The following is a 13,934-nucleotide window of genomic DNA, read 5'->3' as shown; positions in this document are numbered from 1 at the left end:
CAGCTGCCCCCTACATATATCTTTTTATCAAATAATGCCTTTTCTAATGAAGGGAAGGGAGGAAGTTAACTGATTATTTTAATATTTTAAATGTGACAAACAAATATTTTTAATGTAATTAGAAAATGTTTAACAAAGTATAAAAATACAGCATAGACAATGTGGTTTTCTAAGTTAATATGTAGCCCACAGGAGATCCATTTCTGCTTGAGTTTAACATCATTCCTCTAGAGCAGGGGTCGGCAAAGTATGGCTCTTGAGCCATATCTGGCTCTTTTGAGGGCCAGATATGGCTCTTTCTGCAGGAGCCATAGAGTCAATTTTTTTTCAGGCACTGTTATAGGAGCAGCACTGTGAGCACTGTACAGCTCTCATGAAATTACATTTTTTAAAAATGTGGCGTTTATGGCTCTCACAGCCAAAAAGGTTGCCGACCCCTGCGCTAGAGGACAGAATCAGGACCACTGAGTAAGAAATGGAGAAAGATTTTTGCTCATTATAAAGAGAAATTTTCTAATAATCGGAGCTGTCCAACAATGAAATGAATTGCCTCTGGAAGTAGTGAGTTCCTCATTGGGTAAAGGCTAAATGATCGTTTTTCAGGAATATTACAAAAGGGATTCTTCCATGGGATGGGAATCTGAGCTATCTGATTCCTAAGGTCCCTTAGGAATTCTAAAATTCTATCATTCTATTACTCAACATGAACCTTCATCTCCAAAGAAGTCAACGTAGCTCCTACCTTCACAGAGATTATAGTAGTAGTGAACAGACAGCATATTATAGCACTCCTCCACTCCTTTGCAGAGATGGGGAGTTCACAGGTGTAGAATATTATATATATAATGTTAGATCTTTTTCAGCATATCAGTTTATTTTGCTAAATATTTTTCTCTTGTCATTTTTTTTCAAAATCTTTGTTATAAGGGATGGCTCTCTGGTCACGAGGAGAGAGATACAAAGGAAATAAAGGCAAAGTACAAATAAAAATATCAACAAAAATCTATTTTTAAAAGATGTCATGGTATATATAGGTAGAGACAGAATAGGGTAATAGGAAAGATTCTAGATGAAGTCAATTCAAAACAAACTTTTTGAAAACATCTACTATGTGCAGGGACCGTATAGACTCTGATATTTACTAAATTGATGACTTCATAAGTGGACCTCAGTTTCCTTATCTTTAAAATAAAAAAGTCCAATAAGGAGTCCACCAACACTGATTGCAACCCATCCCTGCCTTCTCATTCCTTAAAATTCTAGTCTTTGTCCTTTTGGCAGTCCTCTAATGAGGATGGGTCCCATATGCTGGAAACTTCCCTCTGGATCTCTGTCCATTTCCCTTTTACCAATCACTGCTTACCTGTTATTCCACATTCTTGCATTGTGACCATTTTACCTCTTTTTCCTGATCCTACATGAGGTCTTTTATGCTACTTCTTCTTCACAAGTCAGAGCTGATGACCTGCTGGAGCCTACACATGCTCACCCTTCATCTTTTCACGGACCTCTTGGTCACCTGAAAATAGAACTGCTCTAAAATCCTAATGTTCCATGGCCCATAGCCATATGGAGAATACTGAGGTTTTAGGAGTGGCCTTTGACAAGATTGAAGAAGCTAGGATCATGGAAGATATTGCATAATTTCCAAATTTCCAAAATTCAACTGAGCTAACTCAATTCTAGATCCAGATTAGCATCCATGCAATGATTGCCTAAATCTGCTCTAAGGACATCTGCTCTGAGGACATCTGCTCTAAGGACATTCTAATTCAATGGGCAATCCATTCCACTGAGCAATATCCATACTTCATCTGCCTCTTTTATCCTAAGTCAATAACAGGCTAATCTCTTTTGAAAGGTTATGGATATCACTAAGCAGGCTTTGGGCATTATAGAGCTTGATTTAATTATCAAAAAAAAAACTATTATGAGAATGATAAAATGTATGTACATACATAAAAGAGTATGTGTATTTATGGAATATACATGGATATGTGTGTGTGTGTTTATTTATATATTTATTTATGGAACCAAGACAAGCAAGGTTAAGTGACTTGCCCAGGATCCCACAACTAATAAGTGTCTGGGATCAGATTTGAACTCATGAAGAGGACTCCTCCTGATTGCATTACCGGCTGTCCCATATGTGTGTATTATAATATTACATATTATTATAACATATGTGACATATATTATTATAAATTATATGACATTGTTGTATATTATATATTAATATAATACATATACAAGATCTCATAGGATGATTAAGAATGATAAGTGGCTGCTAGGTGACTCAATGGATAAAGAGCCTAGACCAGGAGCTGGGAGAACCTGCACTCAAATCTGGCTTCAGACACTTCTTAGCTCTGTGACCCTGGGCAAGTCACTTGACTCCAGTTGCCTAGCCCTTATCATTCTTTTGCCTTGGAACTGACATTTGTATCAATTCTAAGACATAAGAAAAGGGATTAGGGGAAGTTGGAGAGATAGAGGATAAGGAATGTGTGTGACTCTTCTATCTCCAAGGAGACAGAAAGTTGCTTGAAATTACTTCTGAAATTACTTCTCTTGTAACAAGCCCTTAACAAATATTTGTTGATTTGACTTATAACCAAATGATAGCATCGTGAATGTAGAGCTATGAGGTACCTCAGAGAAAGCTAAGGAAAGATCAGATCTCATCTATTTTATTTCTTTCATTTTTCAGCTAAAGAAACTGAGGCTCAGGGAAGTTAAGTTACTTGCCCAAGATAATAAGTATTAGAGGTGGGATTTGAACCAGATCCTCTGACTCCAGAGTCAATACTGTTTCCACTTTACCCCACTGTCTTCCAGAGACTTTAACATACAATTTTTGTGACCAGAACTACATAAACTATGCCCAGGCAAGTAGCATAAAATGGACGACAAATCATATACTTAAATTAAGACAATATGATGCTGCTACATGGGAGACTCTTGTGAGAAGCAAGTTCAATTCAAGCCAGGATGGAAGCTATTGGGAGAAATATCTTCCGGCTCTAAATAATTCTTCATAATAATTAGGTGCTGAAATCTCCTATTTCTATGTTGCTGAAGGTTTTCAAGTGCTGTGAGCACCCTCAAAATTTGGCATTCTGGGCAAAGCCTTAGTCACCCCATGCTAGTCACATTTTTTCCCAGAATTCCCCATCATTCCTAATATGGTACTGCTGAACGCTGTTCTAGCTGCCTAATAAAGACTGAATGACAGACAAAAATGAAATAAAACAAATTGAAAACAATTGGGCATAACGTCACCTCTGAGCTTCCAACTACTCTATTTAAATGAGAAGAGGAAAGACATACAACAGAACTTGATCACTTCTATATGTGCTCTGTTTCTCTTCACCCAGGGCAGTCAGACTGATGCCAGAGAAAGTCAGCCTGGGAGAAATAGAAATCAAAGAGAAAAAAATCTCTCCCTTGACCAGAGATATTGAAATGCTTCCCTTCCTCACAGTAACCTCATTTTCTAGTTGTAGCAGAAGGGTAAGAGGACGAAGATGGGAAAACATAACTTAAGACCAATATTTACCTCCTCGGTGGTAGAAGAAAGAGAACCTCTTTTCAAAATCAAATCAAAATTTGTCTTTCTTCTTGGTGGGCTCTCTATAGACATTATTATAAGACTTGTCATAAAATCTAGAGGTTCATAGGAGCAGGTGAAAAACAGAGCAAATGTCAATGTTTCTAATTCACACAATGGGAACATAAATTAGGAATTAAATCCTATGTTCATATTTTCTCCAGGCACCATTATATTTAGTCAAAGAACTGGCATGGTCCAAGTCTACCACTTTTTTAAAGTGTTTATTAGAGGGGGCAACTAGGTGACTCAGTAAATAGAGAGCCAAGCCTGGAGATGGGAGGTCCTGGGTTCAAATCTGACCTCAGATATTTCCTTAGGTAGGTGACCCTGGGCAAGTCACTTAACCCCCACTGCCTAGCCCTTACCACACTCTTCTGCCTTAGAACCAAAACACAATATTGATTCTAAGATGGAAGGAAAAAGGGTTTTTTTTATGTTTATTAGAAACTTAATAGCCATCAATATTAATAAAAATTCAAAAAAAAACACAAAAAGGAGTAAAGCATTACACAAAAACAAGATAGAACAAACAAAAAGGGAAAAAAAGCTTTTGATATATGTTCCTTTGCAGATCCCTCTTAAGTTATCCTGTATATTTCTTGTTTGTACGCAGTTGGTTACCTGTTGTCTCTCCCATTAGATTATATGCTTCTTGAGGGCAAGGGCCATTTGTGTCTTTCTTTGTACCCCCTTTGTATCCTCTGTACTTAGCATAGGGCATAGTACAAAATGGTAGAAGAGTCAGCACCTTAATCATATCTACTTCTTCCCCAAGACCTTTAGGTACCTGAAAAGAGCCTAGAATAACATGACTTCTCTCTCTCTACTGGAAGCCAGAAGGTCAATGTCTTTCTTCTCTCAAGGTCTCACCAACTCCACCTCTCTCCCAGGTAGAGTAATCAGTTGATCCTCTCCAGTAAAGAGAGTCCCATGCAATTGGCTCTTTGAACTAAGGGTTACTTATATACATATATATATATATATACTTACATATACATATATTTATAATTGAATATACACATATAGAATTGTGTTAAGTGAATCTATGTCTTTTTCCTGATCGCACTTTCTGTGATCACTCTATATGGTCTTCTCAAGTTTCCTCTATGTGCCATATTTGTGCAACATTATAATATTCCATGCCATTTAATATACCATATTTTATTCAGCCTAGTTTCAGATGCTGGATAACGAACTACATCTATCCTAGCTTATACAGAGAACTTCAGCTCTCTGACTATTCCAAAGAATGCTGAGTTTTAGTACTTATGTAAATTGTAGGGTTTTGTGTGCTAACCTGGTGTCTTTAAGGTACCATCTCTTAGGTTTGGTATGAAACAAAGTTCCTAAAATGTTTGAGGTTATTGAACTTCACCTTCTCTGGCATCACTTCTGAGAATTCACTTTGATACCCTTGCTAACCTCCAAATCAAGCACTAAAATCTAGCTCTGCCTCCTCAGTGAGGTTAGTACCTCAAAGAGGATGATGCCTTGCTTACACTTGTGATGGTCTGATTGGGAAGCTGCCATGATCCTTGATATTCTCTTTTCTGGCAGGCATATGATGGATAGTAAAGCTTCCCTGAGGTTCCAATGAAGGAAGATCAAGGAAGATGGAGATATTACCAGATGCTCACAGAGTCAAGTATTTGAAATGTACATCTCTAACTAGAGTCTGTTTCCCCTTGGTAATAGGATCATTTCAGACTGTCTCCATATAATAGAGAAGGTAGTTCATAGCTCAGGAAAGCAGAATATTTATGGGGAGGTGGAGTCAAGTTTACATTACAAATATTTTTGCCTAGCTCTCCTAGCTTACTTCCTCTACAACTTAAAATATCAGCTAAACAGAATTCTGATTAGAAAAGGCAAGATAAAGTCACAGTGAGTCATTTTTTCAGCCCAAGGCAGCTTAGAAAAATAGAAAGGTCTACAAACAGTAGGGTGGGACTGACTAGAAATTCAGAGCAGTGGCAGAGATAGCAGAACAATAATACTTTTGCACCCATTTGCCCCCAGGGATGGAAAGGGAAACAAGATAAGGTACAAAGGAAGAAAGCACTGGGGCAGAAAGAGATCCTAGAACCAGGAATGGTGCCATCTTGCATCTCTGTCACCTATTACTCAGCTCTGCATCACAGATCCAGGACATAGCCATGACCAAACACACAGCCCTGGCTAAATACTAGGCATAAATGAATTCTAGAAACTTAGCTGTTTGACTCCGAGTACAGGGAAGAGAGTGGTAACTCAGTTCTAACCTTTATTCAACAAATTAGCTTACAATGGAAAAAAACAAGGGCATGGACCTTCAGTACATTCAGACACCCAGACTGAACTATGAAAACATCAGAAGTTCAGGTCAAACATCCTCCAGACATTTACAGGAAATGAGCAAGAGCCCACAAAAAAAAATAAAATAAAATTTAAAAATTTAAAAAACTCACCATAAGATTCAAAGTCAAGAAATAGGTTGGAATAAAGAATAAGCAAAAGAAGTATCTGACTACATAGAGCAACTATGGTAGTAACAGAAAAGCTCAAGAAAAAAAACATAGAATCTAGTGTTTGATAAACCCAAAGATTCCAGTTTGGGGGATAAGAACTCACTATTTGACAAAAAATTCTGGGAAAACTGGAAAACAATTTGGCAGAAACTAGGTATAGACCAATATAATATACCTCATACCAATACAAGGTCAAAATGGGTATATGATTTAGACATAAAGGGTGATATTGTAAATAAATTAGGGAAACATAGATACTTTCCCTGTAAGATCTATGGAGAAGGTAAGAATTTATGACCAAACAAGAGTTAAGACATTACAAGATATAAAATGAATAATTTTGATTATATTAAATTAAAAAGTGTTTGTATAAACAAAACCAATATAACCAAAATTAGAAGGGAAAAAATAAACTGAGAAAAAAATGTTACAACAAATTTCTCTGATATAAGTCTCATTTCTCAAATACATAGAGCACTAAGCAAAATTTATAAGAACATAAGTCATTCCCCAGTTGAAAAATGGTCAAAGAATATGAATAAGCAGTTTTCAGATGAAGAAACCAAAACTATCAATAATAATATGAAAAAATGTTCTAAATTACTCTTGATTAGAAAAAAGCAAATTAAAACAACTCTGAGCTACCACCTGAGATCTATCAGATTGGCCAATATGACAGTAAAGGAAAGTGATAATGTTGGATGTGGCAAAATTGGGACCCTAATGCATTGGTGGTAGAGTTGTGAACTGATCCAACCATTCTGGAGGACAATTTTAAACTATGCCCAAAGGGCTATAATACTATGCATATCCTTTGATCCTATAATATAGCTACTAGGTCTAGGTCTATTCTAAAGTGATCAAAAAAAGGAGAAAGGATATCCTTACACAAAAAAAATATTTACTGTAGCTCTTTTTGTGGTGGCAAAGAATTAGAAATTGAGGGAATGTCCATCAATTGGGGAATGGTTGAACAAATTATGGTATATGGTGGTGATAGAATATTATTATGCTACAAGAAATGATGAGCAGGATGATTTCAGAAAAAGCTGGAAAGATCTACATGAAATGATGCAGAGTGAAATGAGCAGAACCAGGAGAACATTGTACATAGTAACAACAGTACTGTATGATGATCAACTGTGAAAGACTTTGCTACTCTCAGAAATACAATGGTCCAGGTCAATTCTGAAGGGCAAGATACTTCTTATGACAAGAATGCTATTCACCTCCAGAGAAACAACACTACAAGATAGGTGCTATTATTATCCCCATTTTATATTTGAGGAAACTAAGGATGAAAAAAGTTACATGAACTGCACAAGGTCACACAACTAGTATGGCTGTGATTGCAAAGACTTGGAAACTGAGAGGATACCCATTAACTGGAGAACAATTGAACAAGTCATTGTATATGAATGTGATGGAATACTGTTGGACTCTAGGAAATTATGATGGGTGGTTTTGAAAAAAACTGGAAATACTTGTATTAACTGAGGAAGATAAAATAAGCAGAACCAAGAGAGCAATTTCCACAATAACAGCAATACTGTAAAGATAATCAACTCTGAAAGAATTAGTAATTCTGTTTAACACAATAATCAACCATGGTTCCAAAGGACTCATGATGAAACATGCTCTCCACCTCCAGAAAGCAAGCTAATAGACTTAGAGGGCAGACTAAAGTATATTTCCTTCTATTTCATTTTTTTCTTGATTTTTTAAAAAATAAGACATGCTGAAATTTGTTTTGCACATACATACACATTTGTCATGGATTTGGGTGGGTTTGCATTCTCAATAGGTAGGAAATATTAGAGAGGGGTATTTTAAATAGAAAATGAAATTAAATTAAATTTTAAAATTTAAAATAAAAAAATATTTTAATAGTAAACTTTAGACTAAATATTAAGTTCCAACTTCTGATTAGATGTGGTTAAGTCACAACCTAAAACCACTAGGTGGCGAGGTGGAGAAAGTGGAGAAGCTTAAATTGAGAAGACTAAACTCAAATCCATCCTTAGCTGTTTACTATCTATGTCCTGGGAAAATCACTTAGCCTCTATTTACTTTTGTATCCTCATCTGTAAAATGGGTCACCTACATTCCAGGTTTATTATGGAGATAATTTTTTTTTATTTGTAAGCCTTAAACACTATTAATTCTTGTTATAAATAGCATAAATATATTGCACAAATATATTTAGAGAAATATATTTATTTATTTTATATAATATTTATATTAAGATATAATTATAAGTATATTATATAATTGGTATAATTATATAATATGCATTATATAATCATACAATGTATAAACATATAATTACTATGTGGTTATATAATTATGAATTTATATAAAATCTCATAATTTTAATATAATATATAAATTTATATATAAATCTTATAATATAAACATTAATGTTAAATTAAATATTAAGCCTTTTTTATTTATTCTAGGCTGAAATATATGAACTATCAGTTCTTTCCCTCTGTGAGTAAGAAGTAGTGGAAGTGCAGCATAAATATTTGGAATTGGAGGACTAGGATTTGAAATCTTGGCTCCTCTGTGGGCCCTTGGTAATCACTCAATCTCTCTGAGTCTCAGCTTCATCAGATGGAAAACTGGACAGATTATAACTTATAATGAAGGTAAAATACGAATCTTTGTAAAGTATTTTGCCAATCTTAAAATACAACATAAAAGTCCGTGGCCCTCATCAACCTTATTTTTTGAACAACAACCTCCTGGTGATTTTATGTGGATCAAAAGATATATTTATAATATTTGCCATGTTTTATATAAAATTCTTTTATGGGGGTGGCTAAGAACTTCCCAGGTAAGGAAAGTCATGCCAACAAAGCAGATTTTCATCCACTCTACAACTTCCAGTTTGAATGTTGTCTAGGTCACTAAGAGTTTAGGTGACTTGCCCTGGATCACCAAATTATCCTGTTATCAAAGGCAAGACTTGAACTAGGTCCTCCTAACTCTAAGGCCTCCTCTCTATCTTCTATTCCACACTGCTTTCCTATCTAAAAGTTAATTATTATTGTCCTTGTTTATTTACTATGCAGATCCTCTGATAGCTAGATGGACATTATATCTAATGTTGTTGTTGAGTCCTTTCAATTATGTCTGACTCTTCTTGACTCTATTTGGAGTTTTCTTGGCAAAGATAGTGGAGTGGCCATTTCCCTCTCCAGTTCATTTGACAGATGAGGAAACTGAGGCAAACTGGGTTAAGAGACTTGCCCAGGGTCACTACAGCTAAGGTCTAAGGCCAGATTTGAACTTAGGTCTCCCTGATTCCAGACCTGGAACTCTAGTCACTGAACCAACTAGCTGCCCCAAGGATTATAGATAGCCCTTGGAAAAGAAAGGTAAGATGCTGGAGGCTCTACAGGCAGAAATCAGTTCTGAAAGGGAATCAATGCCAAGTCACATAGTGGTTAAATCAAACTAGTTCAACAACAATCAAATTCTGAAAGTGACCACAGGAATCACCTTCAAATACAAAGGAAAGATATGAAGGGGAGCTTAGAGCTCATCTAGTCTAATTTCATCATTTTACAGAGAAGGAAACTGAGGCCCAACTAACCTGCTCAGGATCACATAGCTAGTGTCAGCTGTATCCACTCTACCACCTAGCTGCCCATTGTCCATAACAGCTAGCATCTATATAGTGCTTCAAGGTTTGCCAAACATGTTACATGTTATTTCATTTGATTTTCACAACTTTATAATTTATAGATAAGAAAAGAAGAATTAAGTGATTTGCACAGGGTCACACGGCTAATAAATGTCTGAAGCAGGATTTGAACTTGGATCTTTCTGACTCCAGTGCACTTGTTATTTAATATATAGACTAATAGATAGATATACAGAAAGGCAGTAATATAGATAGTAATATAGATAGAAGCAAAATAATATAACCAGAAATGAGAGAAAGAGACAGTGAGTAAAACCAAGTAGAAATTAAGCATGGTTCAATGAAAGGAATTCAAACCAAGGCTTCCATTTCTTTCCAACAAGGGAAAACAAAAAGTTACATTTATTATCTCATTTGATCCTCACAATCCTATATTTTACAGATCAGGAAACTGAGGCTGAGAGATAGCAAATTATTTACCCAGGGTCACACTGCTAGTAAATGTCTGAGGTAGTGATTATAATGTATAAACATAGATCAACAGAGAAGAAGAGGAAAAGAAACTATTAAATAAACAACTTCAAAATTTAAAATAATCTAAAAATAATTAGGTTTAGGAAAAGAGTAAAAGAAGTTTCTAGCCAGGTGCCGAGAGCAAAAATGCAAAATTAAGCACTTGACTGTTGTTCCTTCTGTCCTGATTATGTTACTCCCATCTGCAAAGGTGGCTCATTCCTTTCCCTTAGGAAGTATCCTCATGGACTGATATACTGTGGTACAATCCAACATAAGGGACTTCTCTACTAGCAGCAATGCAAGGATCCAGAGCAAGGCTGAGGGACTCGTGAGAATGGAAACTAGCCACATTCAGAGGAAGAACTGTGGGAGGAGAAACACAGAAGAAAAATAACTGCTCGAACACATGGGCTGATGGGGATATTATTGGAGATGTAGACACTAAATGATAACTCTAATCCAACTATCAATAATATGGAATTGGCTCTTAATCAATGATACATGTAAAACCCAGATTTGTGTGTTGGCTACGGGGGGTGGGGATGGGGCTTGGGGGAGAGGGAAAGAACATGAAACATGTAACTATGGGAAAATATTCAAAATAAAAATTTAAAAAAAAAAGTATCCTCATGTCATCAATAATATTTGAGTTCCAAAATTCCACTAGGGCACAAGGAAGAAACTATTTTATTCATATAGGTATACATGTGCTGACATATATAAACACACATACAAATGCATATGTACATAATAAAAAACAAAAGCCCAAAATGTAGGTAGATCCGTTGGGTATTTATTTGATTTTAGTCTTTCTCTGTTAGTCAACACTACTGCTCTCTCCAAGGTCCTGATTCCAAGAACTGCCAAAACCATCAGTGTACAGATGTTAATGTCTGAGGCTCTTGTGTCCATGGGTACACCCATGGGACATCAGTTAAAAAATGAATACTAATTTTGCTATTTGAACTATTTGAACCATAATTTTTGCCTTCATAATACTTTCATCCCCACTAGGTGAAAGCTTTTTATTCTCGTTTGAAATCCCCTGTGAGAACCGGTTTTGATAAAATCCAAAAATCAGTGGGTTCTTCTTGAAGCATGTCATAAAGGATCAGTTCCAGTTTTATTACCTGCTACAATTTGGTATTTTAGAGTTTAACCTAATATCACAAGAACTATGCCCTCTCTAAGGGCATACATTCTCCAGAGTAACTCCAATGAACACTTACCTCAAACACACAGGAGAAGCAGGTACAGAGATAATTCCTCTCATCCTTTGCTTTGAATTCTCAGGAAATCAGACAATTTCTGAGAAGCTTTTCCTTGCTCAGGTAATAACATTTCAGGTTCAAAACCAAGTTGACTTTCAACTTCCTCTGGGTCAAACTCTCTCACCCAGAACATTAGAGGCTGCTCAGAGGATATTGAAAATGAATAGTTTGTTTCTTAAGACTTCCAGCAATTTGCCCAGAGCAAGCAGTGAATAATATTTTTTTCTAACATGGACAATCCTGTTCATTTTCTCCAAACCTACCCAAAACAGCTCAAACAGGTGACTACCAACTCAGACCACTGTCTTTTCAACCCTCCCGGGTTTCTGCAATACTGTCTGAGAAATTAATTATTTTAGCCTGGGGTTGAAAGGGGAACAGAGTGAAGGGGGACACTTTGATACAGTTCTCACGCCTGTGTTTAATCAGCTCACACATTGTCCCTATTTAAAAGGTTGCATGCATCCTGTTCGATATTCAAGATATATTTTAATGCCCAGCCCAGCTTAGATCAACTCACCTGCCGTTCTTCGTCACGATCATTTCATTAGTGACTTCCTTGAATCTCTGCCAGAGGGCTGCATCTTCCAGGATTATCTGAAGCTGCTTTTCTGTGGGGTCCCCTTTCTCCCTCCCTGCCTGGAGCTCACTTTCCACCACATTGAGCAGATGGGAAACTGTGCAGTCACTGGCATTCTTACAATCCTGGTCGCTCATGGTGGCTTTGCTCCTCACCAACTTCTTTGGGCAGCCTAACACCTCTACTACTTCCTTACTTTCTCCTACCAATCAAACCCAAGCTGAACCCGCTGGCCAGATAGTCAGGTTTTGCCCTTTGCAAAGTCCTGATCTCCTTGTCTGATGCCCCCTCGAAGTCCACAGGATATACCACTAGCATGTTAAGGGTTTGGGTGTTGTTGGTTTTTTTTTTTTTTAACTCTCTTAATTACTCATTGGATCAGGTGGGAGAGAGCCTGACTTTCCCATTGGCTGCCACAGATAAGAGTAGACATTTAAGAAGAGTACTCCATTCAAATTATCAGGCTTTTATCTTCTTGTACCTGAAGAGGGCTAATCAGTGTGTTTGAGGACCATTTTTCCATTAATGAAAATTGTTCCTAGCCTAGATTGAAACAATACAGGAAAATCATGTTTGTGTAAGCCTACTGGCATGTGGCACCTATGTGTAATAAAGTTTTAAAAAGTCAGGTCCTTGAAGAAATTGACGTCAAAATGATCTTCCTAAAGTATAGAATTGACCATGTTACTCTCCTACTTTAAAATCCTCTCTGACTCCATATTGGCTGTAAGGTAAAATACAAACTTCTTAGCATGGAATTTAAAAACCTCCACTTCTGATTTTTTTTGTACTTATGTATTCCATGTGTGCTCCAAGCTGGTCCATTTGCTACTCCCCATATTTCACATTCCATCTCCCACCTCTAAGCCTTTGCATGTTGCCTACCATATCTAGCACCCTTCTAAATTTTAGTTCAAGTCTTAGCTGACTTCAAGGCTCACTGCAGTTGCCATCTCCTTTTGCAAATCTTTCTGGATCTCTAGAGTTATTACTGCTTTTTCCTTCCTAAAACCATGCCTTTTTGTTTATCCAGTAACATATTCTATCTATCGATAGAATATAAGCTCCAAGGACCATTTAAAATTTTTGTCTTTGTATCCCCAGCACTTAAAACAATACCTCATACTAGTAAGTCCTTAATTAATATTTATTTTTTAAATTAATTTGCTTGTTACATTAACATTCCCTAGTATCTCCCTTCCTTCCATACTTGCATTAGATAAAGTATCAAGAAAAATATATAAATGATATTTTGGTTATTTCTATTTATCAGTTCTTTCACTGGAGGTAGACATACAGTAGTTATTCTTTTTTTTAATCCTTACCTTCTGTCTTAGAATCAATACTATGTATTGGTTCCAAGGAAGAAGAGTGGTAAGAGATAGGCCATGGGAGTTTAGTGACTTGCCCAGGGTCACACAGCTAGGAAGTGTCTGAGGCCAGATTTGAACCTAGGATCTCCCATGTCTAGACTTACTATTATCTCTATTTTATAGATGAAAGTGAGACATTAAGACTTGTTCAGGGTCACCCTGGCTCTCAATCCACTGAGCCACCCTGCAAGTTATTTTTTAAACAATATCTCTGTTGCTGCATATAATGTTTTCTTGGTTCTGCTCATTTCACTCTTCATAATTTCATATAAGTCTCTCCATGTAACTATTTCTTGAATTTATTTGAAATGAAAGGTATTTTCTTATAGGAACCTTGGAAAGTAACCTTGAAAAGTGAATTATTGATCCATGAATACTCTTTCTATCCCCTTCTCAATGTTAGGGGGAAGGGAAGGAAGATA

The 13,934-nt window shown here is 36.3% G+C and overlaps 1 protein-coding gene across 1 annotated transcript in view; it reads right to left on the bottom strand.

The window, feature by feature from the left end:
* The window catches only part of TBX19 (T-box transcription factor 19), a 38,686-nt gene extending 26,410 nt beyond the window's left edge, over nt 1–12,276 (bottom strand). The window contains exon 1 of the mRNA XM_044677149.1: nt 12,080–12,276. Coding sequence (XP_044533084.1) covers nt 12,080–12,276 — 197 coding nt within the window. The remainder of the gene's footprint in view (nt 1–12,079) is intronic.
* Nucleotides 12,277–13,934: the final 1,658 nt, after the last annotated feature.

This window comes from Gracilinanus agilis, chromosome 4 (assembly GCF_016433145.1).
Source record: "Gracilinanus agilis isolate LMUSP501 chromosome 4, AgileGrace, whole genome shotgun sequence".
Classification (NCBI taxonomy): Eukaryota; Metazoa; Chordata; class Mammalia; order Didelphimorphia; family Didelphidae; genus Gracilinanus; species Gracilinanus agilis.
This window is presented reverse-complemented; position numbering and strand designations above follow the sequence as displayed.